Raw genomic sequence first — 27,790 nt, 5'->3', positions numbered from 1 at the left:
TGGGGCACGTGGCTTTCCAACAGTTCCGTCTCCAGATGCAAGAAATAGCTCCATCTTGCACCTCTCCAAGCCTAAGGGTGTGACAAGTAACTCCACCTTGCTACAGCCTCAAGCCCACTCTCCTCAAATTATCCAATTCCAGGTGACTGACGGAGAGACTCCAGCCTCCAGGAAAAGAGGTTGTTCACAGGCATCAACCAAAGCCAAATCCATCTCTGGCTAATTCTGCTCAAGTAAATTCCCCTTTAGGGTAGAGAATGAAATGATAGCTGGGCACTCTCCCTCCCCAGGGCCCCAGCTCCTTCCCCATAGTCGTAGTTTATGGAACATGGAGCCAGCACTGTCAGCTAGCTGTGCCCTGCATCCCTGGACCACTGAGACACCTCTGAGCCATTCAGCATCACCTGTGCCCCACCGCCTCCCTCCCCAGACCCATCCACATCTTTGTCCCAAGTGGCTTTGAAGCCATAGAGTCCCCAGGTCCTTCAAATTGATTCAGACCCATAGAATCAAGGCTTATCCTCCCTTCCCCAACCCCACAACTCCCGACCAAATAGTAGTTCTGGGGGCACCAACTCCCACTGCCCCATCCTCCTACTAAACACTCACGGCAGCCCTTACTTTGTTCAGATAATTTGCCCAAGGGCACCCAAGGCTCCTGCTCTGCATAGTTTGGGGAATCTTCCCTCCCTCCAACGTAGAATTTCTTCAGGGGATCATATGTGGACTCCACCCCTGCCTAACCTTCATGCAGAGCTACTTCTGGACTCCTGGCTTCTCGTCCCCTCCCTCCAGGCCCCCACTTTCTCTATGTGTGCTGAAGCAGACAACCCCAGCTGGAAAGTCCTCCACTGATAAAAGCTCCTCTACAGTCATTAATAAGCAGGACAAAGAGAGAAGCAATAAACAATGCCCAAGAATTAATCCCACCAGATGGGTCATCCCGATAAACGGAAGCAAACTACATCCTCCAACTAAAGGGCAAAGGTCTTCTCTAAACAGAATCTCCAGCCCCATTTCTGGAGATTCCAACTCAGTGAATTCAGGGTGGAGTTCTGGACTGTGGGTTTTCAACAAACATCCCCAGAAGACTTAGGGCAGCCCACCCCAGCCTCCAGGCTTTATAGAAATGCATAACTGAGGGGGAAAGGTAAAAAGAACAACGCCGGGGCAGCAAATGGGGACCAGGACCTGGATATGACCACCAGGCAGACCCTCGGAGGTAAAGTCCCTAAAGTCTCCTGGCTTCCCGTGCAACTAAACTAGTTCGAATTTAACACCACCTTCCCCCACCCCCACTCGTTCCCCGCCCCCCATCCCCCTGGCCACAAATTAGAAGTCTGTCATCCTGGACCCTCTTGAAACTGAATTCACGTTCTGGTTGCCTGACTGCACCAGGCAAGTCCTAAGTTCCTGAGATGGAGAAAGGGGGCTCCGGGCCTGGTCGAGGTGGTGTCCTCAGGGCTACCAGCAGGAGGTAGGGGAGGGGGTGCCTCACCATGCCAGGCCCAGCCAGAATTAATCATCTCCTCGAAATCAGGGAAAACCTGTTTCCAAGATCAATTCCCCAGAGGCCCCAGGAGATTAAGAGGATTAGGGAGGGTGGGGACCACACACCCGGATCCTGTAGCTTCCTGGGCGGGTCCGGGGCACAGAGCCTTGGGGGCAAGGTCCTGTGCGCTCGGCCCGCGCTCGGCCATGGGACCCACGGCGCAGACGGCACGCGCCGCGCCCGCCACCAGGTGCCCCAGGTGCGCGGGACCCCGGGGCACGGCCCCCATTGGGGCCTGGGGCTGGGGGCGCGAGGGGGGTTAACAGAGCGCGCAGGAACCTCCAGAGCGGGCGTGCACCCCCGGGAAGGCCGGGTTGTGCGCGCACCGAGGATTCACCAGAACGCAGCTGGAGGCCCATGCTCTGCCCTGCGAGGACGCCGGGCGGAAGAGCTGTGGGGGGCGCAATGCCCCCCCCCAGGGTGGGGGATGGGGTAGAGGAGAAGGGGGAAGGGAGAAGGAAAAAGGAAGAGAGTAAGATAAGGGAGGGCCGGAGGAGAGGAAGCAGGAACGCTGCTGGACACGCCCCGGCTGGGTCGTCACAGGCCACGGACGGCAGAGCGCGGCCCAGCTCCCTCCCCGCTGCCTGAGACACGCCCCCTTGGTCGGCATCCGCGTCTCCAGCGCGGTCGTGTCCCTCGCCCCTCTCTAAGCCACATCCTGTCCAAACCCATCGGCTTCCTCCCCTGCTAAGACACGTCCCCTTGGCCCGTGTCCCCATGTCCAGCGTGGTTGCGTCCCTCCCCCGCTCTCTGAGACACACCCTGTCCAACCCCACTGGTCCCCTCCCTCCGGAGTGCAGCTATGTCCCCTTCCCCGCTCTCTGAGACATACCTAGTCCAGCCCGCCGTGTCCCCCATCCTCGTGTCTCCCGGAGCGCAGCCGAGTCCTCCCTCCCACACTCTCCCGCCTGGCCCCGCCCTCGACCCCCTACCGCCAACACTAAAACACTCTGTCCCGCCCTGTGAACCCCCACGGAGCGCACTGGTGTCCCCTCCCACCCCATAATCCTCTAAGACACGCCCCGTCCGCCCCTTGGCCCTGCCCACCCGGAGGTCGGCCTGCCCCCCTCAACTCTCAGGCCACTTCCCGTCCCGCCGCGGGTCCACCCCTGTCGCGGTCCCCTCTCCCCCAGCGCGGTGGGGCCGCCCCCGAGTCTCCCGACTGCTGGCGCACCAGGGCGACATCCGGGAACGCGGACAGCCCCGGGTGCCCTGCTGGGTACCCCGGACACGCTGGAGCTTCCAGCCCGGAGCCCGGGAATCGGGATCAGGGCCCCCCAGGCCCGCGTCCCTAGGGTCATGGGGCGGGGACAGCCTGGGGGTGGGCCCGCGGGACGCTCCGAACCCCCGTTACGCACGGTCGCCAGTGCGCTCTGGGCCCTCGCTGGCAACGTGCCCTCCCAATCTGTGCAGTAGGTGTTGGGTCAAAAGAGGCGTCTGGGGCATTTTTAATCCCACATTTATGCTTTTCAAATGTAAGTGCCCCCCTGCTCCGAGCCTCCGTGGACCTTTGGCGGAAGGCGCGGTCCAACCACGCTCGGCCTGCTGATCCGGTGACCCCGGGAAATGAGGGCCAGCCCTGAAAGCCAGCGCTCCACATCGGAGCCTGTCTTTTGACGTGAATTCGCCTGAAGCCACACGATGGCAAAAAGGTGGGAAGGAGGGGCCTGGATTAATTCGGTTAAAAAAAAAACCTAACCTCGGCAGACCGTGACTTTCAAAACTAAACGAAAAACAACCCGTTCGGGTTGACCACGGTGTGTCTTATGCTGCAAAAGGAATCAAAAGCTGGTGGCAGTCCCTCGTTCAATCCTAATTTGGTGGTGACGTGTATGCCTTCCCGGCAAGCTGGTCTGAAATGCCAACTTTTCCCTCCAGATCACGGACGTTGATTTCTGCCTTGTGTTTTTCTCTGCAGGGACTCTAAGCCGGTTCTGCTCATTGTGTGTTTGCTTCTGAGGACTTGCCAATTAAAAGCAGCCGATGCCTTTAAGCCAAACATCCTACTGATAATGGCAGATGATCTGGGCATTGGGGACCTTGGTTGCTATGGGAACGGTACACTGAGGTACAGTGTGGTGCCCGTGGTGTTGCCGGTGGTGTGAGCGTGTGTGTGTTCGGCTGAAGGATGCATTTAAAATCTGCCTGTGCGCATTAGGAAATTCCTTAGTGCATCAGATCTCAACGCTGAAAAAATTATTTTTTGACAGGAAAAGAGAGTCCTAACCCTTTCATAGAATGTAGAACGGTGGTGGGTGGGTGTATGTGTTTCCTGGGGCTGCCATAACAAATTACCACAAGCTGCAAGGCTTAAAACAATTGAAATGTTTGCCTCCCCAGTCCTGGAGACCAGACGTCTGAGATGAAGGGGTCGCAGGGCCGCACTCCCTCCGGAGGATCCAGGGGAGGGTCCTTCCTGCCTCTTCCAGCTTCTGGGGCTCCAGGGGTCCCTGGGCTGGTGGCTGCCTCCCTCCAGTCTCCGCCTCCGTCTCCACGTGGCTTCTCCTCTGTGTCTGTGTCTCTGTTCTTCTGTCTCTGATCAGGACGCTGTCATTGGATTTAGGGCCTCCCTCATCCAGGATGACCTCATCTCAGATCCTCCTCTTAATCACGTCTGCAAAGACCCTATTTCCAAATAATGTCCCAATCACAAATACTGGGAGTTAGGATGTGGGCAGATATTTTTGGGGGCTGCTGTTCAACCCAGTGCAGTGAGTTTAGTGCACATTCAGAGTATGCAGGGTCCTGTGCCATCCCTACCAGCAGGGATGTGGACGATGTTTGCATGTTGTCTGCACCAGGAGAAAAGGAGAAAAACCTCCTTGTTCCATTTTGTGGGTATTTCTTGTAGGAAGACCGCCCCAGAATTGAACACACAATCTGCCTCCTAGTAGCTGCCGACTCGGGGACTGGTCCTCACAGAGCAGGGTCTCCATCCTTTTGCGATGGCCTTTCCAAACCAGCAGAAATCTGGGCATCTTCTTTCCTCCCCTCTGAGCAGGCCCAGTTATAATTCACAGACCAGACCATTCCCCCATTTATAGTGTACAATTCAGTGGCTTTTAGTATTTTCACAGAGTTGTGTATCCACCACTACCAAGCATTTTAGAATATTTTCACAAACCCCCAAAAAGAACCTCTGCACTCTCTTAGCCATCACTCCCTGTTATGAGCTGAATTGTGTCCCCCAAAATAAATATGTTGAGGCGCTGACCCCCAGGACCTCAGAATGAGTCTGTATTTGGAGATGAGGTCTTTAAAGAGGTGTTGAAGATAAAACGAGGTCATTGGGGGGGCCCTGATCCAATAGAACTGGTGTCCGTATGAGAAGAGGAGATGAGGACACAGACACGCACAGAGGGACGACCATGTGAGGACTCAGGGAGAAGACGGCGTCTACACGCCAAGGAGAGAGGCCTCGGGAGGAACCAGCCCTGTGACACCTGGATCTCGGATTCCAGCCTCCAGGGCTGGGAGAGATAAATGTCTGTTGTCTAAGCCACCCAGTCTGGGGTTCTTAGTTATGGAAGCCCCAGGACACTCTCATACACCCCCCAACCCCCAGTCCCTGGCAGCCACTGATCTGTTTCCTGTATCTGTATTTGCCCCAGGACATTTCATTCAAATGGAATGGTACACAATGTGTCCTTCTGTGTCTGGCTTCTTTCTCCTGACATCATGTTTTCAAGCTCCGTCTACTCTGTAGTGGGTCTCAGAACTCCATCCGTTTTTACAGCTGAGTACTATTCAACTCTGTGCGTATGCCTCTTTTCCTTTATCCATTCACTTGTTGATGGATAATTTGGACGGTTTCCACTTTTTGGCTATTAGGAACAACACTGCTATGGACAATCCTATACGAATATTTGTGTGGACACATTCTTTTCCATTTCTCTTGGGTGTATCCCCAGGACTGCAATTGCTGGTCATATGTGGTCCCAATACCTTGTTTTACATCGAGGAATTCTGAAGTTTAAACACTACCTCTTGGCAGTATTGACACTGCTTGCGAGTCACCAAAGGAAGTGATCATTTAAATCTAAGACAACCCCTCTGTGGCCTGTGGCTTTCAGTTGACATTAAGAAAACTGCCAAGGGGCCACCCTGGTGGCACAGCGGTTAAGTGCGTACACTCCACTTCGGCGGCCCGGGTTTGCAGGTTCGGATCCTTGGTGTGCACCGACGCGCCGCTTGTCAAGCCGTGCTGTGGAGGTGCCCCATATAAAGTGCAGGAAGATGGGCACGGATGTTAGCCCAGGGCCAGTCTTCCTCAGCAAAAAGGAGGAGGATTGGCATCGGATGTTAGCTCAGGGCTGATCTTCACACACAGACAAAAAAAGAAAACTGCCAAGACATTAGATTTGCATGTCTGACACTTTCCATAGGGGGTGGCACCTGAGTTTGTGTCTGTATTCCTTCTCCTTCCACCCAGAATGCAGGCACAATGGAAGCAGGGTCCATGGGGGCATCCTAAAGCTGGCAAAGATGTTCTCTTAATTTAAGTCGTTGATTTATAGACAAAAAATTTGAGCCTAGGGTCCCCATGTGGTGCAGCATGCCACGCACAGATGTGGGGCCATGCCCTTCAGCATCTGCCAACTACGAATGTCAAGATTCTTCCAAAATCCACTACACTTACTCCATCTTCAAAATTCTGTTTCCACCGCACTTCCAGCCTGCCTCACAAGCCGGGCACCGCACCTGTAGGAATTCTGCCAAAGTGCTAGTAAACCTGACAGGTGTACCACTTATGCCAGTTTTGGGAGCCACCTGGTTTAGAGACACTGTCTTTGGTTTCAAGGCCAGAGAGCTCCACCCACTAGAAACCATCCTTTGCTTCATCTTTCAATGATTGGCTGTGAAATTATTTAGATTCTTCTAGCACATAAGCTGTTCTCCTGGAGTAAATGAGTCCCCTATAATTATTTCAGGCAATCAGGTTATTAGGAAGTATCTGTCTAAAGATGCTGGGCATATTTTTGCATTCTAAATCAGAGGTCAGCCATCGGCCATCTTTTTTGTTAAAGGGCCACACGGCACTATCACAACTTGTGTGGGCCACATAAGGTCTGCATTGCTCATCCTTCTTTCTTACCTTTTTATTTTTTCCAGTTATTGAAAAATGTAAATACCATGTTTAGCTCCAGAGAGACTTACAAAATAGACCGAGGGCCAGATTGGACCATAGATTGCTGATCTTTGCTCTAAATCATCAAACTTTGAAGTATCTTGAACAGAGGGAGCAGAACTTGAGAAGTCCAGAAGAGATGGGTCCAAAGTCGTTTCTACTGGGCTCTGCTTAAAGGTTCCTGGCTTTCATTTGTAGAGGCAGGGCTGCAAACCTCGTAACTCCATGTGGGTTTGTGTTAGTAACGCTAGTTCTTTCTTCCGCCAAGAAGTGAGTTGATGCTGGCAGGATGGTATCGCAGAAATTCTGCCTGATAAGAACGGGAAGTTGGAGAAACCGTGAGGTGTGTAATGACTGTGTAGCCTGCTGATGGTCAGGACAGAGGAGGAAGTCTCAAGACTCCTTCTGTGGCCCTGACACTGCTTTTGAGAAACCGTACTATCAGGCACACATTTTGTGGTTCCTTGGGCCTCAGTTTCCCCTTGGTAACATGAGGCCATTGGATGATCCTTTCAGCTCCATCATGCTCAATACGACGCTCTGGCGGCAAAGCCACACCCAGAGATGTGTTAAAGACAGACCAGAGAGTCTGTCAATAAACACAGGACCTGCTCATTCTATGAACATAATAGGAAGAAAAGATGTCTCTTATCTTAGAAAAATCTCATTTACACATTGCCAACTCCTTGTCTTTGCTGAGAGACAGCAGGATATTTCTCAGCATATTGATATCATCCTCAGCTACTCTGATACTTTCTCTCTGTTTTTTTTTAAATAAAAATAACTGATTCCTCAGGCCAGAGTGCTATTAATAATAAAAAGAATGCATAAAGGAATGAGAGGAACGCAAGAGTACTATTTTAGGAGTACATTTGGAAATCAACCTGATAAGGGAATGATATAAATTGACCAAGAAGCACAGATTTTTTTTTTTTAAGAATTATTTCAAGTAGTTTTTTCTTTTTTTTTTTTAGGAAAGATTGGCCCTGAGCTAACATCTGTTGCCAATTTTCCTCTTTTTTTTTTCTTTTTTCCCCCCAAAGCCCCCAGTAGTTGTATATCCTATTTGTAGGTCCTTCTAGTCCTTCTGTGTGGGACACCACCTCAGCATGGCTTGATGAGCGGTGAGTAGGTCCACGCCCAGGATCCGAGCTGGTGAACCCCATGCCACCAAAGTGGAAGGCGTGAACTTAACGACTGGACCACCGGGCCAGCCCCAAAGCACAGATGTTTAAATCACATTTATATATATTAAAGAAGTAACATTTTTCCTGTTTGAAGATATCTTTTAACAACAGGGAAAAGACTCTGCAAGAGAAGGTTGCTATATGAGGTTCAAACTTGTGCTTCTCCTCCCGTTCCCCAGTGTAGATAATCATGAAGACATTTGCAAGAGATAAATACTTGAGTGATAGATAGTTACTTGGCTAGCTAGATAGACAGACAGGTGAAGGATGGATGGATGGATGGATGGATGGATGGATGGATGGATGGATGGATGTAAAGATGGATGGATGGATGGATGGATGGATGGAAGGGTAGTAGGTGGGTAGATGGATGGATGGGTGAATAAGTGGGTGGGTGGGTAAGTGGATGGATGGATGGATGGATGGATGGGTGGGTGGATGGGTGGATACATATATGGATGGATGGATAGATTATTGGATATGAGACTAGAGATATAACTTTTTAAAACTGAGAAAAATAGGTCAGAACTGACTATAATTAAACGTAATCAGTACAATTCTATAAGCCCCTATAAATCATATACATAGTTTAGCCAAAAAGCAAGTAAATTCTCACAGTTGGGTTATGAAAAACAACCAGTGGGGGTCCAGAATGGGTGACTTGTAATAACAGCATTTGTATATCAGTTGGCTGCAATTAAAATGTGAGTCAAAGATGACAAAAACTGTCAGAACAATATCAACGGACACAGCTCTTCTTTGAAAACAAAGGCACGGCAGGGCCCCAGCATTCTTCCTGAGAAGCAGGTGTCTGAAACGCCGACTTCAGCTGTGGTTTTCCGTGAAGCCTGGGCATGCAGGAAGCTGAGGGGCCCACAAGCCACAGCTCAGCATTGGAGATAAGAGCTTTGCAAACAAGAGCGTCTGGGACGTTCTCTTAAATATGAGAAAACCCATCATAGGAAAAAGGCTGCCGTGGGCGGAAACTGGATTGATGGACGGGAACTGTTGGCAAGTCCGTGATGAATACAGATGTAACCGTGGTCTCTGAGATGCTTGAGCCAGAGCCTGTGGGATGCCACAGTCAGTGGACTTTTCAGGTCACAACGACTTGGCGGTAAACCCTGCTTTGGTGCTTTCTAGGTACGTGACCAGGGACAAGTGTACAAGTGACCAAATCTTCAAACTTTCCTTGACTCCTTGCAATTGTAATATCACTCCACTTGCTAAGAAATTGTGGGACTAAACATAACACACGTTATCCAAAAAGTCTTAACATAGCCTTTCCCTTTAATAACCTCAGAAGTATAACTCTTACACATTTACAGCAAACATCTTTTGAGAATTTTGCAGAATACATTTTAAATTTTATTTTCTTTCATCAGGGGATGTCCGCCATCTTCAATCAGAGGGACTGCAACAGCATTAAAAATGTATTCTTTAAAATTTGCATTAAAAGAAAGATACATGCTGAAACATTCAGACGATGGTCTCAATGAGTTTGTAGCATTCATGCCTCTGAAGTTCTTGAAGCTGGAAACCTACACTAGTTCTTTGGAATACCTGCTGGCTCACAGTAGTCATTCATTGAGATCAATGACAACTTCTCCATGACTGATCTTAGTTCTAGTTTCCATCCACAAAACCTGTGGACAGAGACCATCTGGAACCCCTGGCATCCACTACTCACAAGCTGTCTTGATCATAGGACATAGAAGTTGGCTTGTATACAAGAAAATAGCATCCATCATCACAAGGTCTCATAGCCTGAAGTTGTTCATATCTTCTCAGCAAAGAGAAAAGTCACTTCTGCATCCTCTTCCTCAATGTTAGGATAACACTGGCACTCAGGCTCTTTTTGGTGGGTAATGGTCATGGACCACCCTCAACTCCCTGCAGGGCCCTCCACCAACACCCATGATCTCAGCACGGAAGCCCCTCACCCATGCCCCTAACTACCCTGCAAATATCCCTTTGATCTTGGGACCATTGGCCTTTCCACTTGCCCTCTAAGGAAGTTTTAGGCATCGGCCCTCTCGCAGATTCTATTCCTCCAATTTAAACCAGTGCCTGCCATCTCCAGCTCTTTCTCTCTCATCCACTTTCTCTCTGCTATTTAATCCACACACACTGAATCTTGGTGGCATGGGCAGGAAAGGGTGAATCCTTCTCCATTGCATCAGGAAGACCATTTCCCCAGTGTGTGAAGTAGGGTTTGCTCACAGAGGAGCAAAGAGCAGGAAGACTCCAAAGGTCACAGCTCTGCGAGCACACAGGTTGGGATGGCCCAGCTTCCTGGGTGATGAAAGTCAACAGCAAGACTCTCTGGATCAGAGCAAGATGGTCTACAACTCACAACTCAACACAACAAGAGCATCGCCCTTGTATGCTTGTCCCCGGCCCTCAAGACCCACGTAGTGACACCGTGGGCCCAGATGGTGACTATGCAGTTGGTGGGCTGTACTGCAGCTGAGGACCCCAGAACAAGGGCTCAGCACCTTTTGCAGCAAGCGGTTCTCAAGGCACTCGCCTGACCCTGGGGACTGAGCAGATGTATGCGAGTCACACTATGGTCACCTTGACCTACTGGATCGCCATCGTGCCTGGCTATGGAAGTGGCTCAGGGGCAGAGGACCCTTTGATTTGGTGCACTCAGCAACACCAGGCAGCATTCTTCCAACCAGGACAGCTCCTTTTATCTCCCTCTGAAGGAGGGTCTCTCAACCTTAGCACTATTGATATTTGGGCTGGATACTTCTTTGTCCTGGGAGCCATCCTGTGCATTGTAGGATGTTGAGCAACATCCCTGGTCCCCATCTATCAGGTGCCAGTAGTACCCCCCACCCCCTGTAAGTTGCGACAACCAAAAATGTCTCCAGACATTGTAAATGTCTCCTTGGAACTCTTCCGTAGTTGAGAATCACAGCCATAGACAGGCCGTCAGATAGATAGATAGATAGACAGATAAATTGATGGATAGATAGATTGATAGATTGATAGAGATCAATATAGACATGGATAGATAGATGATGGATAGATAGATGATGGATAGATAGATGATAGATAGATAGATAGATAGATAGATAGATAGATAGATGATAGAGATCAATACAGATAGATATAAAGGTAGATGGATGGATAGACAGATAGATAGAGATAGATATAAAGATAGATGGATGGATGGATGGATGGATGGACAGATAGAGATAGATATAAAGATAGATAAATGGATGGGTGGATGGATGGATGGATGAATGGATGGATGGACAGACTGTCATTCTAAGGCAGGGTTTCTCAACCTCATCACTATTTAAATTCTGGGTTGGATGACTCTCTGTAGTGGGGTGTCCTGTGCACTGTAGCATGTTGAGCAGCATGCTTTTCTCCACCCACCAGATGCCAGGAGCATCCCCTCTCCCTGAGTTGTGACACCCAAAATTGTCTCCAGACATTTCCGAGTGTCCCCTGGAAAGCAAAGTTGTCCCTGTGGAGAACCACTTGTCCAAAGTTGTCAGCCCCAGAGACATGAAGAAAGGTCTCTAAGATTTTAAGACCTTACCATCCACCGTATGGAACAAAACAACATTTGAAAGCATCATTTGAAACTAGAATGGGCTGCTCTGTTTCCCCTTAACCAGACACTAGGTGACTGCTTGTTGAGGATGCTATAGAAGGGGTTTCCTGTAGAGTGGAGACTGAGTGAAGTGGCTTTGGGGCTCTTACTTGAAATGAGGAGTCTTAATGTCTGACAGCTGCCATCTTCAAAGCCTCACTCTTCCCTCTTGCCTTGTGCCCCACATCTGGACAAGCTGATAAGACCCCAGTGCTCCCTCCTTTGGTGCTAGTGGAAAATTCAAACCACACCAGCCCCTGCCCGTGTGTGGGAACCCTCATCCTGGCCCCATGCCCACACCACAATAATAACCTCGAGCTAGTCTCCTAGCCCCACTCTCTCAAGCCATTGCAGACCCATATGGGAGCCTGCTGGGCTCTCCCCAGAAAGCCACATTATGTGAGTCATAAACCTCAAACCCTTCTGAGGTGTGTGTGTGTGTGTGTTTGTGTGTGTGTGTGTGTGAGATATCATCGGTCTCTTTGGAGGGTGGGTCCAAGTGCCTCTGCAGAAGACCATCAGGACACTAATTCCAAAGCCCAGGGAAGTCCCTAAAGTAATATCGATACCCTCCATCCCGATGCCCTTCAATGCAGGGATCTGCTTCAGCTCAATGCACGTGCCCTCTCTGACAATGACATTTGCGTGACTTGCTCAGGACGCCCAATATCGACCGGCTTGCCGAGGAAGGCGTGAGGCTCACCCAGCACCTGGCGGCCGCCCCCCTCTGCACCCCGAGCAGAGCTGCGTTTCTCACGGGGAGACACTCCTTCAGATCAGGTTGGTGGTGTGTGGACGACTGAGAAAAGAGCACTTCTGCGTCCACTTGTCTATTGTCCTTAATAATTTGGTAGCGATGGTTGAGATACAGGGAAAATGGTAAAAACATAATCTGCAGTAGCATCATCTTGTAATTACGTAAAGAATACTGTGTTTTGTGTTTTGTGCAAGAAAAATTGTGAATATCAGGAATTCAGAAGGCGGAAACTCCCCAGTGGGAGCTGATTATGCTGGACATTTTGTTTATTTGGTAAATATTCCAGTCAATCTTGATGTAAAGTCATGATTTCAAATGGCCTCTGAGTGGGTGTGGGAAGCTGCATAATGGCCCCTCCGAAGATGCCACATCCTAATACCCAGAATCTGTGAATATTTCCTTATGGAAGAGGGGACTTTGCAGGTATGACTAAGGATCTTGAGATGGGGACATCATCCTGGATGATCCTGCTGGGCCCAGTGTCATCTCAAGGGTCATTATAAGAGGGAAGGAGGAGAGTCAGAGGCACAGGAGATGTGAGGATGGAAGTGAGAGGTTGGAGTGATGCACTTTGTAGATGGAAGAAGGGGCCAACAGCCAAGGAATGCGGGCATCCTCTAAAAGGAATGCAACCCTGCCAACACCATGATTTTAGACTTCTGATCCCCAGAAATGCGAGAAAATAAATCTATGTTATTTTATGGCACCAAATTTATGGTGATTGGTTACAGCAGCAATCAGAAAATTGGTACAGAGGGCCATGTCAAAACTTTTGGTGCAAGGAAAATGGACATGTTCCTCAGAGTCCAAGGTATGTATGATGAGAGAGACAGGGAGCAGTAAGACAGTTCAAAATTAATCAAATAACCTCGAAGTTACACCAACATGCACCCAGCAGCATGGCTGGATTGGAAAAGACAGACAGTCCCAAGTGTTGGCAAGAATGTGGAGCAAGTGGAATTCCTCGCACACTGGCAGAGGAGGTATACACTGGTGTAACCACTTTGGAAATTTGTCAGCCTCTGCTTAAGCTGAATGCATGCATGCCCCATGACCCAGCAATTCCTAAGTATGTACCCAACTTATATGCACATGTATGCTCTACAAAAGACAGGGATGCAAACCTTCACAGCAGCACTGTTTGTGAGACCCAAATACAGAAACAGTTAATCAACAGAAGAATGGAGTAATAAACTGTGGTATATTCACACACTGGAATATTATTCTATCATTCTGCTATGGCTGCCATAACAAAGGACCATAGGCTGAGCGGCTTAACGCAACAGACGTTCATTTCTCATGGTTCTGGAGGCTGGAATCTGAGATCCAGGTGTGGGCAGGGCTGGTTCCTCCTGAGGCCTCTTTCCTTGGCGTGTAGACCCCATCTTCTCCCCGTGTCCTCACGTGGTCGTCCCTCTGTGTGTGTCTGTGTCCTTATCTCCTCTTCTCATAAGGACACCAGTCCTGTTGGATCAGGACCCACCCCAGTGACCTCATTTTACCTTCATCACATCTTTAAAGACCCGTCTCCAAATATAGTCACAGTCTGAGGTCCTAGGGGTTAGGGCTTCACTCACTAGGTGCTAATAGCAACCACTCTCCCACCCTTCCTGAGTTGTGACTAACCAAAAATGCCTCCAAGTATTGCCAAGTGTCTCCTGGGGGGAAGAATCACCTTTGGTTGGGAACCACGGCCTTAGATAGATGGTTGATAGATTGATGATAGATAGTAGACAGATAGATAGATAGAAAGTAGATAAATGGAGGGATACATAAATAGATAGGTAGATAGATAGATAGATAGATAGATAGATAGATAGATAGATAGATAAACAGATAGATGATAGACTGATAGACAGATGATAGATATATGATCGATAGATAGATGATAGATATAAGGTAGATAAATAGATAGAAAATTGATATATAAATAGAAGATAGATTAGATAGATAGATAGATAGATAGATAGATAGATAGATAGATAGATAGAAATAGACGATAGATATATAGATGGATAGATAGATAGATGATTGGTGAACAGACAGAATGTCTCATGACAAGGCCCAGGGTTTCTCAACCTCAGCTCTGTTGACATAGACATTCTCTGTGGTGAGGGCCATCCTGTGCACTGTAGGGTGTTTCCACCCACTAGATGCTAGTAACACCCTCTCCCAGTTGTGGAAACCAAAATCAATTCCAGGCACTATAAAGTGTCCACTGGTGGGGGGTCAGAGTCTCCTCAGTTGAGAACCCCAACGTAGCCAAGGGATGGTGAATGCTTCGTCTGCGCTCTGCTCCACAGGCATGGAAGCCAGTGATGGATACCGGGCACTCCAGTGGAACGGTGGCTCAGGCGGACTCCCTCAGAATGAAACCACGTTTGCCAGAATCCTGCAGCAGCAAGGTTATGCAACGGGCCTCATAGGTGAGGTGACGCACGACACTCGTGCATGGTTGGGAGGATCCTGATCATGGTCTTTGACCAGTGATCATAATCATTTGGTGGTTAGGAGGATCGATGATCAAAAAGAACCTGTTTTCCAAGAAGGGAAGAAAGTCATCTGTCAGAACCCAAATTTGGTGCACCAGCTATCTGATCCCTCTTGGATTGTTCACAGTGTTGGAATTTTTGTCATTGACAAACAATTTTCATTCAAATCTTGCTCTACTGGCCTCTTTCCTTCTCTGGACATGTCAACCTTCTCCTCTCCTCAGAAACTTCTAGAGGTTATCTTTCCTTGAATGGCCACCTATCACCTTGAAACCCTGAGAGTTAATAATCACTGCCTTCCTTTACATAACACACCCAGGGAGAGTCAGAAGCTCCTTCATTATACAGGGGGGTGTGTTTGGGGTCCTCAAGACCACCCTTAAGTTTGATTATTTGCTAGGAAGACACAGACTCAGCATACAGTTGGACTCATGGTTGTGGTTTATTACAGTGAATGGACACAGAGCAAAGATCAACAAGGTAGATAGATGGATCGATGGATGGATAGATGGATGGATAGATAGATAGATAGATAGATAGATGCATGGGGTGAAATCTGGGGACACCAGGCAGAAGCTTCCAGGCTCTTCTCCCACTAGAGGCACACAGGATGCACTTAATTCCTCCATTAGTGACTTGTGATGACACAAGTGAAACGTTGTCACCAGGAAGTTCCTTGGAGACTCAGCACCCAGGGTTTAGATTGGGGGCTGGTCATGTAGGACCCGCTGCCTGGTGTCTACCAAAATTACAGCCTCCTAGAAGGAAACCAAGTGTTCTGCAAAAACTATACTGTTTGTGCAAAGAGTTTAGACACAGGGAGTCATGCTCATCATTTAGGGAATGAGGGGAAGCCTCTGAAAATCCAGTTCTCAGACATTAGCCAGTGGGCAACCTTGTAAGACAGCTTTTATAAGGATGGCAGTGTCAGATCTGCTAGGTTACCTCTTTTCCACACAGAAAGGACAGGAGGAAGAGTTGGTACCCAAGAGTCAAGGACCAGACACTCTGCTTGTTACGGCTTTCATGCCTTGCTCCACCTGTGAATCTAGAAGTAGCATCCCAATCTTACACACCAAGAAATGCAGGTGGTCTGCCCCGACCCCACAGTCAAAGGAGGCCTGGGTCAGATCTGTGGACAGGGTGCCCCCATCAATTCCTCACCGCATTCTTCCCACACTCAAGGTCACTGTTCAGTTCAGAGCGAACTGTGACACCCCTGCTTTGTCAAGGCTGAGATTGATCAGGAGGTGATAATCATTGTTCCACTTTTTAAAAATTCCTGCTACTTTAGAAATAGGGATTATATAAATTTATTTCTCACAATTCTGGAAGCTAGAAGTCCAAGATCAAGGTGTCAGCTAATTCAATGTCTGGTGAGGACTTGCTTCCTGGTTCATAGACGCCGTCTTCTTTTGTGTCCTCACGAGGTGGAAGGGGAGAGAGAGATCTCTGGGGTCTCTTTAATAAGGGACCTAATACCATTCATGGGGGCTCCACTCTCGTGACCCAATCACCTCCCAATGGCCCCACCTCCCAACACCATCACTTTGAGGGTTAGGATTCCACAGATGTATTTTGGAACATTCAGTCTATAGCATATCCCATCTCCAAGGGCTTTTTCAAGGACATTTCACACACCTACATTCTCACCTTCACTTCTCTTTTCAATCCTAAGAAGAAGAGCCAGCCTTCTTAGCCACCTGAAATGACTAGAACTTTCCACGAGCGACTCCCCACCGTTGGGTCAACGTGCCTGATTCCTTAGCCTTCCGTGTATCTCCTACTCTGTGGGTAGAATTGTTTTTAACTGGATAAGTGCATTTATTTTTGTGTGTACTAGAATTGTAGACCTGTGCATCCATTCTTGGTCCACACACTCAGTCTGTATTTGGAGAAGGCAGTTCTTCATGTTCCAAATGCTAGAAAGCTTTTGAGGCGGGGAGAACCTCCTGCATGGTTTTCTTCTCCACAATCCTCGCCACATTCTAGAACGTTTGTCTCCTTGAATGTGAACAGGGAAATGTAGGTGGGTCTCTGGGTTTGGAACTAGAACAGATTCCCAGATTCCTACAGGTTCTGAAGACGGCGTGTGGGTGGTGAGAGGGATAAGGGGGACAGGCACTTGGTTTAACTTCGTCACTTGGAAGTTACGGCAAATAGTACATTGGAGCCTTTTCTATCCTGTGTTGTAGCTACATTTAAGCTGGCTGAGGGTCCGGGGCGTATGAAATAGAAAGTGCCCATGGACAGCCCGATTCTTGGACATTCTCCTCGAATTTGAGAATTGGGAGTCTTCGTGTCCATCTCTACAGTGTTGTTATAAGAGTTATTGCCTCAAAAAAAAAAAATCTACAAGGGTTTCTTGATTAATAGTTAGCAGAGGGAGCCAGTTACTTCTGCTGTGTCCTAAGGTTATATACGAGCCAACTCCCATTACTAAGTGGCTTCCTTTTAAGTAAAAGATATTGATAAATGATATTTTGTAAATTATTTAATAGCAAAATGATCTAAGGTTGCCAGCTTGCAATCCCAAATGCTCCAGAACATCTTAAACCTTTAATCGCTTAATAAGGGTCATTCAGTTGATTCGTTCATTAGTATTCATGAAGCGTAGTGCATCCATTTAAACAGTCGTATCAAATAAACTCATTTTATTCCTTTATCTTTCAAAGTTCCGTTATATTCCTTGTCCATTTCAAGTTTTGCTGTTTGCATACCTGCCTTTTTATCACAACATCCAGATTCTTCTGAGAAGGTGATCCGCATCAGACGAGTACCGTACATGTATGTTTTTGCTTAACTTTTTGCTTTTATTTTCAGGAAAATGGCACCAGGGTGTGAATTGTGAATCCCGCACCGACCACTGCCACCACCCACTCACCCACGGATTTGACTATTTTTTCGGCATGCCTTTCACGCTCGTGAATGACTGCCACCCAGACAGGCCCCCGGAAGTGGACGCCGCCACGCGAGCGAAACTCGGGCGTTACACCCAGATGCTGGCCCTGGCGATACTGACCGTTGCGGCCGGCAAGACCTGCGGGTTACTCTCCGTGTCCTGGAAAGCGGTCATGGGCGCGGCCAACCTCATCTTCCTCTTTTTCGTCTCCTGGTACGCCAGCTTTGGGTTCGTGCGCCGCTGGAATTGTATCCTGATGAGAAACCATGATGTCACAGAGCAGCCCATGGTTTTGGAAAGGACGACCAGTCTCATGCTAAAGGAAGCAGTTTCCTACATTGAAAGGTAATAAAACCAGAGGTGACGAGTTCTCAGAGCGTCTGAGATCATCTTTGGGATTTCCTAGATGGACTGGAAGAATTGAACCTTTTCAAATGGATTGGTTCTCAAAACTTGAGTCTCTACTTTGAAGGAATGTCAGGGACCAAAAGGTGTTGAGACAGATGCTATTATATTTTAAGGGTGGTTTTCTCCTTTCAGAAATAAGCACGGACCGTTCCTGCTGTTCTTTTCCTTGCTGCACGTACACATCCCCCTTGTAACCACAAAAAAGTTTCTTGGGAAAAGCCAGCACGGCTTATATGGTGACAACGTGGAGGAGATGGACTGGCTTGTAGGTAAGTCAAGGCACAAGCCAGGCTCACTCACTCCCGGCCTCACCCCTAATGGATGGAGACAGACTGGCCGTCTTGCTGTGAACCGGGTTGCAATAAAGAATAAGAGAAAAGACGAGGAACAACAAGAAAACTCTCCTGTCTCATCCATGTGCTCCTTCGACATTTCCGATTTCTTAGTCTACTTTTGCACAAAATCCTCCTTCTACAAAGTCCGTTATTCGAAGCCATCATGAGACATGACAGAAAGTGAAGCAGGAAGGCTCTCATTCAGGACAGAGGAGCCAAATTGCTTTCCTTCTATGGCTTCGAGAAAGCCTGGGGAGAACCAGCAAGTTTGTAGACTCTGAGTAGAACGTAGACATTGAGATCCTTGCCGACAGCCATGATCACATGTCCTGACCAAGCTTAGTGATGCATTGAGCCAGGTAAAGAGTCAAACCACCCCAAATAGGATGGTAACAACCTGCCTTTCATTGGGACAAATGCCCATGTGGTTTACAATCTTTATTTTCGGTGCTTTCGATGTCCATGTGGCTTCCATGGATAAGCGATTGCTTGGTTTGCAGGCGGCTCTGTGTGCTGAGTCTTGGCCACCATATGCAAACACCCACAGAGGTTCACGGCCATGGCTTACTCATGTATCAACAGGAATCTCCTCTCTCACTGTTTCTCACCACATTCCCGCCCCCACCCACTGATTACAAACACGTGTACACACGGACCCATTGCATGTCTGAAACATTCCATTGGTGACATCCTGGCTTTATCCATTTATTCTGTTTTCTTCATTGGTGGTACCTTTGTAAGCAAGATTCTGAATCCCATGGTATCGGAACCATCAGAAACGCGTTCACACTTGGCGATTCCATTCATCACTACAGTCTCTGGGGCACTGTGGTCCCCTCTGATGGCCCTCTAGCAAGCAGTGAGGTTTACAGAGAGGGGGAATTGGGTTGAATTAGCCAATGCTACATTGTCCTGAAATGTTCTATTTTTCATAAAGGTGAAATTCTTAATGCTATCGAAGAGAATGGTTTGAAAAACACGACATTCACGTATTTTACCTCAGACCACGGAGGGCATTTGGAGGCAAGAGATGAACATGGCCAGCTCGGGGGATGGAATGGAATATACAGAGGTAAGACCGATGGACATGGGGGCTAAAAGGCAGATATGTGATCAACCAAATGACTCCCACCAATGAAGGTTGAAGAAGACGTGGAAGTGATAAAGACGATGCTCTTTCAAAGGGGATTCCTTGAGCATCGGCTATAGACCATGTTCTACCTAGATGCTGAGATAGAGAGATAAAGACATGGACCCTTCCCTTCCAGCATTCACATTTTAGTAAAAGAGAGACATATACAAGTAAATAATTAAGATAAAATTAAAATAAATACCGTTCTAAAGTAACATAATGACTATATTCCCAATTGTATCTGTCCCTGTATTTCAGAATATCAGTCAAATTTAGGGTACAATACTTATATATTACTATTTTTAAATGGTATGATTCAGTCAATCTAGATTATTCATGGGTTCCATCTCTGCGAATTCTCCTACTTCTAAAATTTCTTTCTAACCCCCAAATCAATACTTCTGGTGCTTTCCCAGTTGTTGGAGGAGTGACAAGAAAATTGAGTTGCCCAATGCCCACATTCCCAGCCAAGACTGGACAAGGCAACGCTCTGACTTCTTGTTTCAGCTCTCAGCCTATCAACAAGCATCCTTTCTGTGGTCTATTTAGTGCCACATTTGTACATTTTTCTTGGAGATTTCACTATTTAAAACATAGCACTGAAGAACTTTCTTGTGCTCCTGAGCACAAAAAGGCTGCGACGTGCCTTATGGAGAAAATGCATGTGTGAGATGAGCTTCCTCCAGGCAGGAATTATAGTGCCATTGACTATGAGTTCAACGTTGATGAATCAATAATATAGATGCAATAAGATGCCTTTAAATAGAAACAGATATAAACAAGGTTAGCTATTGATTGGCTAATGAAAATATAGAGACCAGAGGCTCGCAGGAACCTGCCTCTGTATTACCCCTAGGAGCAGTGGTTCAGTACTTGCTAATTCAGTGTTTGTGGCGACTTTGTAGAATGTAATTATGGGTAATGATGAGAATCGACTGTCTATGAACCTGTTACATCTTGAGAAATTCCCACGTCTACGGCTGTGTTAGGCAGAACTCTAAAAATGGCCCCACCAAAACGTTCCTCGCTGACCCCCACCATCTGTGACTATGATGGGCTCTCACTCCCATGATTGCACTGTGTAACATGGCACCCTTGACCTTCGGTAGGAAGATGATCTGGGTGGGCCTGGCCTAATCAGGTGAACCCTTAAAAACAGAGAGCTTTCTCCAGCTGATAAAATAGGAGAAGTGAGAGAGGTTGGAAGCATGAGAAGGATTCAACAAGCCGTTGATGCTTTGAAGATGGAGGGGAGAAGCGCTCAACAAGCCATTGATGCTTTGAAGATGGAGGGGAGAAGCGCTCAACAAGCCATTGATGCTTTGAAGATGGAGAGAAGTGCTCAACAAGCCATTGATGCTTTGAAGATGGAGGGGCCACGTGAGAAGAAATGCAAGCAACCTGGAACAGTTAAGGGTCCCCCAGCAAGGCAATGGGGATCTCAGTCCTACAGCCACAATGAACTAGATTTTTCCAACCACCTGAACAAACGTGGAAGTGCATTCTTCCTCTGATCCTCCATTTAGGAGCCCAGACAGCTGATGCCTTGATTTCAAATTTGTGAGTCCCAGAACAGAGCACCCAGCCATGCCGTGCCACATTCCAACCCACAGAACTGAGACCTATAAGTTGGTGTTGTTTTAAGCTGCTGAGTTATAGTAACTTGCCACACAGCAACAGGAAACTAATGCAATAACAGTAAAGCTTTGACTCCAATAAAAAATCATTTATTTAGCGGGATTCCCAACACATCTCTCCCTGCTTAAAATTCTCCCACCATCACATGCTGTTGTTTTAATTCCCATGTCCAGAGTCGCTAGGGGGTGTGAGCACGTGGTCTAATGCTTAATAGTTATTTGCATTTCACCAACAGCCAGGCTGGGCCCCATCCATTCCCGGAGCTCCCTGGGAGGGTGGCCTTAGAGATGGAGAAGGACTAGGAGAGAGAGAGACTAAAGAGACAGGTAGAAGGTATGCTCAAGAGAGGAGAGGAGGAGGAAGGTACTCAGACCTTCAATCCCCAGTCCATCCAGAAAGAAAAAGAGAATAGGAAGATGAGGGTGACCAACCGTCCATTTGCACGAAATCCGCATACCTCTGGTATCCCTAAAGCCACACATCCCTCATCCTCTCGGTTGGGCCGGCCACGGAGACCCGCTGAATTTCAAAGAGAGAGGATGTGGTCTCCACCTGCTGTGCCCTGGTGTGTATCTACACTGGTCGATCTCCTGCTGAATCCTACCAACGTCGCTTACTTACAGGTGGCAAAGGCATGGGCGGCTGGGAAGGCGGGATCCGCGTCCCTGGGATATTCCGGTGGCCCGGGGTGCTGGCGGCCGGCCGAGTGATCCGTGAGCCCACCAGCCTGATGGATGTTTTCCCCACCGTGGTCCAGCTGGGGGGTGGCCAGATACCCCAGGACAGGTACGCGTGCATTGAGACCACCTGCTCCCTAATTCCTGAGAGCTCTCCCTTCACTCGGTCACATTTAGGAGAAAAAATCTACAACAATGTGAGGACATTTACAAAATTCTCACATACTCAAATGTAGGGGATGGTCTAATGCTAGCTATGGTAAAATAACCATACCTAGCAAAACATAAGATTAAATAAAATATTGGGTCAAGCTACTTGTTTTGCAGTTTTGGTAAAAATTTTAGACCTCAGTATAACAATGGGAGATTAGAAATTAGAATGCGATCAGTGGAAAAACATCTCCCTGTAATTTCCTGAAATACAGTCTTGCTCATATGTTGATGAAGCTGTGACAATATGATGTAAAAATGATTTATCCCTCGATATTAGCACATTGCCAATGAATCAGTCTATTGCAAGAGAGAAAAATAGAAGTCAATATTTTAATAATGATTTGATGTTACTCCACTTAAGAGAACAAATAAATACTCCTGTGTAAGGGATAATAATACGAGGTAGTCTATCTCCAACTTTGCACCCACCAAAAAAAGCATTTTATTATATTAGTGTATCATCAGAGTTCTCCAGAGAGATGGAACCAATAGGATGTATGAGGATGTGTGTATGTGTGTGTGTGTCTGTATAAAATAAGACATTTATTTTAAGGAATTGGCTCATGCGATTGTGGAAGCTGGCAAATTGAAATCCTTACGTCAAGCCAGCAGGCTGGAAACTCGGGCAGAATTTGTGTTACCGTCTTCAGACAGAATTCTATCTTCTCTGGGAAACCTCAGTCTTTGCTCTGGACAGCCTTCAACTGATCAGATGAGGCTCACCCTCATTTTCAAGGGGATCTGCTTTACTCAAAGCCCACTGACTGTAGAGGCTAACCACCTCTACAGAATACCCCCCAGACTGGTGTTTCATCAAAGAACTGGGTCATCTTCTAGCCAAGTAGACACGTAAAATTGAACCATCACAATTAGGATACAATTAAAAATAAACAGCTAATGGTGCTTTACCATTGTAAGGAACGTACTCCATTTCCACATTGAATTCAGATTAAGGACTTTTGAAAATTATACATTGTGTGTAAGGAAGGACTGCCAGGTCATGTGTCCGTCACTGGCTTCCCTCGTCCAGCTCCTTTATACATGTGACAACACATCTTGGAATCTGTTATGATTTAACAGCTTTCTTCTGCCCTAGCACTCAACCTAGGGGCAAGGGTCGTCTAGTTGGAATTTAAGAAGACTTTGTGTTAACATCTGAGGTCAGAATGGTGTGTGTTGGTGCATGTGTGCGCGTGCATGTGTGTGTTCTGTGTGACAAATGTTCCAATACTTAGTGACTTTGTGTCTTAATGCAACAACATGTATCTTGCTCAGCAACTTGCAACCTGGCAGTGCTCGGAGAAACAGCTCATCTCTGCTTCACTCCCTGTTATCTGGGACCCTTGCAGCCTTGAAGTTTTATTCACAGGTGCAAAATGCAGCTCGAATGGCCTTGGTCTGATTCCTTCCTGGGCTCTCTTCACTGAATCAGGGTGATCGATGGCCGTAGCCTGGTGCCCTTGCTGCGGGGAGCTGCTGAGCGCTCGGAGCACGAGTTCCTGTTTCATTACTGTGGGACATACCTCCACGCCGTGCGCTGGCATGACAAGGACCGTGAGTGCACGCCTTACCCCAGACGCAGTGGGGGCTTGTGTTAGCCAGCATGCTCCAGAGAAACAGAACCAAGAGGATGTGTGGATGGACGGATGGATGATAGATAGAGAGATAGATGGATGGATGGATAGATGGATAAATGATAGAGGGATGAATAGATCGATGATAGATGGATGATAGATAGAGAGAGAGAGAGATGATGGATGGGTAGATAGATAAATGATAGATGGATGAATAAGTAGATAGATAGATAGATAGATAGATAGATAGATAGATAGATGATAGATTGATGAATAGATGCATAGATGATGGATGGATGAATGGATAATGAATGAATGGAAGATAGATGAAAAGATGGGTGGATAGATAGGTAGGTAGGTAGGTAGATAGATAGATAGATAGATAGATAGATAGATAGATGATAGATGATGGATGGATGGGTGAATGGATAATGCATAGATGGAAGATGGATAGATAGATAGATAGATAGATAGATAGATAGATAGATAGATAGATAGATACATACATACATACATACATACATACATACATACATAGATGGATACATGGATGGATGGATGGATGGATGGATGGATGGATAGATAGATAGATAGATAGATAGATAGATAGATAGATAGATAGATAGATAGATGTGGATGAATAGATAGATAGATATGGATGAATAGATAGTTAGAGGATGGATGGATGGATGGACGAATGGATAATGGATGGATGGATGAAAGGATAATGGGTGGATGGAAGATAGATAATGAAAAGATAGATGGATAGATAGATGATAGATAGGTAGATAAATAGACGATAGATAGCTAACTAGCTAGAAAGATGATGATGATAGAGAAAGAGAGAGATTGATTGATTGATCGATTGATTGATGGATTTTAAGGTATTGACTTACCTGGCTGTGGGGGCTGGGAAGTCCAAAATCTGCAGGGCAGGCTGGCAGCCTGTCAGGACTTAATGCTGCCGTTTTGAGTCCAAAGGCTAGAAACTCGGGTAGAACTTCTATGCTGCCTTATGGAGGCAGAATTCCTTCGTCTTTGGCCACCCTCAGAGATTTTGTCTTAAATCCTTCAACCAATTGGGCGAGGCCTACCCACCTTACAGAGGGCAATCTGCTTTCCTCCGAGTCTGCTGATTTCAATGTTAATCTTACCTTAAAAAAAAATACCTTCAAGGTGACATCTAGACTAGTGTTTGACCCCATGTCCGGGCAGCTTAGTTTGGCCATGTTGACACACCACATTCACCATCAAAGAGCAAATCCCTTTCTTAAAAGCTGAGAAGGATCACTGGAGATCTCAGGGAGGGCGGCTGATGGTGCCCGGCCACAATTACAGAGGAAGGGATATGCTGGCCCTGCTCCGTGCCATCCTATGATTGGCTTTATCTGCGATGGATCCAAATGAGCCCGTTGAGGATGTAGCAAGACCTGTGTCAATCATACTACTGATACATCCTACTTGCTTCTGTTTATAAAAGTAATACAGGGACATTAAACAATTGAAAAATAGGGAAAGGGTAAGAGCAAACTGAGAACAGCGTCTAGGATTCGAATCCCGCACACATACTGATTTGACAACCTCTATGGCAACCTTGCACAGGCCCTCTGTATTCTCTTCTCTTTTGATTTGATGTGGGATGTTGATGATGCTTCCCCGGTGCTACTACCTGAGTCAGGTGTTCACTCTCCATCAGATTTCCCCTGCCCCACCACTTTCCCGTTTGCATCCAGGAGGAAGACTCTGGAAGGTCCATTACACGACGCCACGGTTCCACCCCGAGGGAGCGGGCGCCTGCTACGGCCGGGGCGTGTGCCCCTGCTCCGGGGAGGGCGTGACCCAGCACCGCCCCCCGTTGCTCTTTGACCTCTCCAGGGACCCTTCCGAGGCACAGCCTCTGACTCCGGGCTCTGAGCCTCTGTACCACGCGGTGGTGGCCAGGGTGGGCGAGGCGGTGGTGGAGCACAGGGAGACCCTCAGTCCTGCGCCCCCACAGTTGTCGCTGGGTAACATCGTGTGGAAGCCATGGCTGCAGCCGTGCTGCGGAACCTTCCCCTTCTGCTCCTGTGACCAGGACGGAGACCACAGTGAGACGTGACCTCATGCTAGTTGGAAGACTGTCATCAAAAAGACAGCACATAATGCATATTGATCAGGATGTGGGGAAAAGGGAACCCTTGTGTGCTGCTGGTGGGAATGTAAGTTGGTGCAGCCACCGTGGAAAACAGTATGGACATTTCTCAAAAAATTAAAAATAGAAATACTATACAGTCCAGCTATCCCACTACTGGGTATTTATCCAAAGAACTTGAAATCCACAATTCAAAGAGGCTTATGCACCCTTATGTTCATGGCAGCATTATTCACAGTAACCAAGATGTGGAAGCAACGCAACTGCCCATCAACTGATGATTGGATAAAGAAGATGTGGTACACTATGGAATACTACTCAGCCTTAAAAAAGACAAAATCATCCCATTTGCAACAACATGGATGGACCTCAAGGGTATGATGTTAAGTGAAATAAGCCAGACAGAGAAAGACAAACACTATGATTTCACTCATATGTGAAAGATAAACAAACATATGAACAAAGAGAAGAGATTAGTGGTTATCAGAGGGGAAGGGGGTTGGGGGGTGGGCAAAAGGGATAAAGGGCACATATATATGGTGACTGATAAATAATAATGTACGCCTGAAGTTTCACAATGTTATAAACTATTATGACCTTAAAAAATAATAAAAAAAAGAAAATATGGTGTATATACAGTGGAACATTATTCAGCCATCAAAAAGAAGGAAATCTTGCCATTTGCAACAACAAGGATGGACCTAGAAGGCATTATGCTAAGTGACGTACGTCAGACAGAGAAAGACAAATACTGTATGATCTCACTTATATGTGGAATCTTTTAAAAAATGAGGTTTTAGAAGGAGATAGTAGAATGGTGGCTACCAGGGGAGATGGAGAGATGTTGTTCAAATGGTACCAATTTCCAGCTATAAGATGAATAAGTTCTGGGGATCTGATGTCCAGCATGGTGACTCCAGTTAAGAAAACTGTATTATGTACTTTAAAGTTGCTGAGAGAGTGGATCTTAAATATTCTCACCACATACACAAAAATGATACAATGTGAGTTGATGAATGTGTCAATTAGCTTCATTGTGGTGATCACTTCACAATGGATACATGTATCAAACCATCACACTGTATCTTAAATAGACGCAGACTTATTTGTCAATTATACCTCAATGAAGCTGGGAAAAAAATTTTTTTAAGACAGGGACTGCTCCCCCAAAGGCTGGGACTGTAAGGGAGGACCCAGGAGACAATGACCAACTGAAAAATAATTTGCCATGTTGGGCCTAACTTAGGTCTACCTTTTGCGAGGAGCGTGCACTGGGCGGGGAGTGAATCTCAGTTTTCTCGTCTCTGAAATAAGAGGATCATGGTGGACACCCGATAATGCCCCCTCTTCCTCTTCTTCTAAAGCTTGGGGGTTATTGTAGGGCTGATGTCTGATATTTTTCCCCATGAATCCTAATGCATCCTTGGGCTTTCATTACCTCCACGAACAGCCTTACAAAATGGCAGGCAAATCTATTCATGCCTACTCTTTTCGAGGGACAAGGAAAGATAAAACAGCTCCGTGTCTGCTCTTGAGGAATCGCTGATCTCAAATGGTTGAGAATTTCATGAGTTGGAAATTGGTTTGGGCTGCTGGTAACAGACACTGGGAATCAGAATGCCATAAACAAGAAAGGGGTGCTCTGTCCCAGCTAACATGAGGTCCAGAGGGAAGCAACCCAGGGCTGGCAGCCTCTTTCCAATTCCCTGCCCTACCGTCCTTGGCACATGGAGTTTACCTCGTGGTCTCAAGGTGGCTGCTGCAGCTCCAGGCAGCACACAGACACTCCAGGCAGCAGGAAGGAGGAAAGAACAAGAGCAGAAGGGCGTTCCTTCTGGCTGAGTCACTCTCTGTGAAGGGGATTATCCAGAAGCCCCAAACTCACGACTTCTGCTCCCAGTGGTCACCCATAGACACAACTGGAAATTGAGACAGCACTCTTTCAGGTGGGCTGCCCCAAATAAAATCAGGGTTCGGCTCATCAGCATGAAGGTGAGAGCTTTCTTGAGTCGAACAAGGTTTTTGATGCACCGTTTTGTCGTCAAATTAAA

At 47.2% G+C, this 27,790-nt stretch overlaps 1 protein-coding gene across 2 annotated transcripts; it reads left to right on the top strand.

The window, feature by feature from the left end:
- Window positions 1-1,631: 1,631 nt before the first annotated feature.
- On the top strand, window positions 1,632-26,221 carry LOC131400686 (arylsulfatase D-like). Of its 2 annotated transcripts, XM_058535376.1 has the most exons (10): window positions 1,632-1,751; window positions 3,471-3,620; window positions 12,139-12,260; window positions 14,541-14,663; window positions 17,553-17,976; window positions 18,172-18,308; window positions 19,312-19,446; window positions 21,768-21,930; window positions 23,467-23,588; window positions 25,342-26,221. In XM_058535376.1, exons 1-10 carry the CDS (start codon window positions 1,699-1,701, stop codon window positions 25,704-25,706), a joined length of 1,794 nt encoding a protein of 597 aa, XP_058391359.1. In that variant the 5' UTR covers window positions 1,632-1,698; the 3' UTR covers window positions 25,707-26,221. The 2 variants fall into 2 exon arrangements, with proteins under 2 accessions (XP_058391359.1, XP_058391360.1); XM_058535377.1 differs by lacking the exon at window positions 14,541-14,663.
- The last annotated feature ends 1,569 nt before the right edge of the window (window positions 26,222-27,790 follow it).

The sequence above is a fragment of the Diceros bicornis genome, chromosome X (genome assembly GCF_020826845.1).
Source record: "Diceros bicornis minor isolate mBicDic1 chromosome X, mDicBic1.mat.cur, whole genome shotgun sequence".
NCBI lineage: Eukaryota > Metazoa > Chordata > Mammalia > Perissodactyla > Rhinocerotidae > Diceros > Diceros bicornis.
This window is presented reverse-complemented; position numbering and strand designations above follow the sequence as displayed.

Excerpts from the sequence above, each read along its gene's own strand:
- LOC131400686 (XM_058535376.1), top strand. The coding sequence starts at position 1,699 with ATGGGACCCACGGCGCAGACGGCACGCGCCGCGCCCGCCACCAGGTGC. Across the intron at positions 1,752-3,470 it reads CCCGCCACCAGGTGCCCCAG|GGACTCTAAGCCGGTTCTGC; the intron begins GTGCGCGGGACC and ends TTTTCTCTGCAG. Across the intron at positions 23,589-25,341 it reads GCGCTGGCATGACAAGGACC|GAGGAAGACTCTGGAAGGTC; the intron begins GTGAGTGCACGC and ends GTTTGCATCCAG.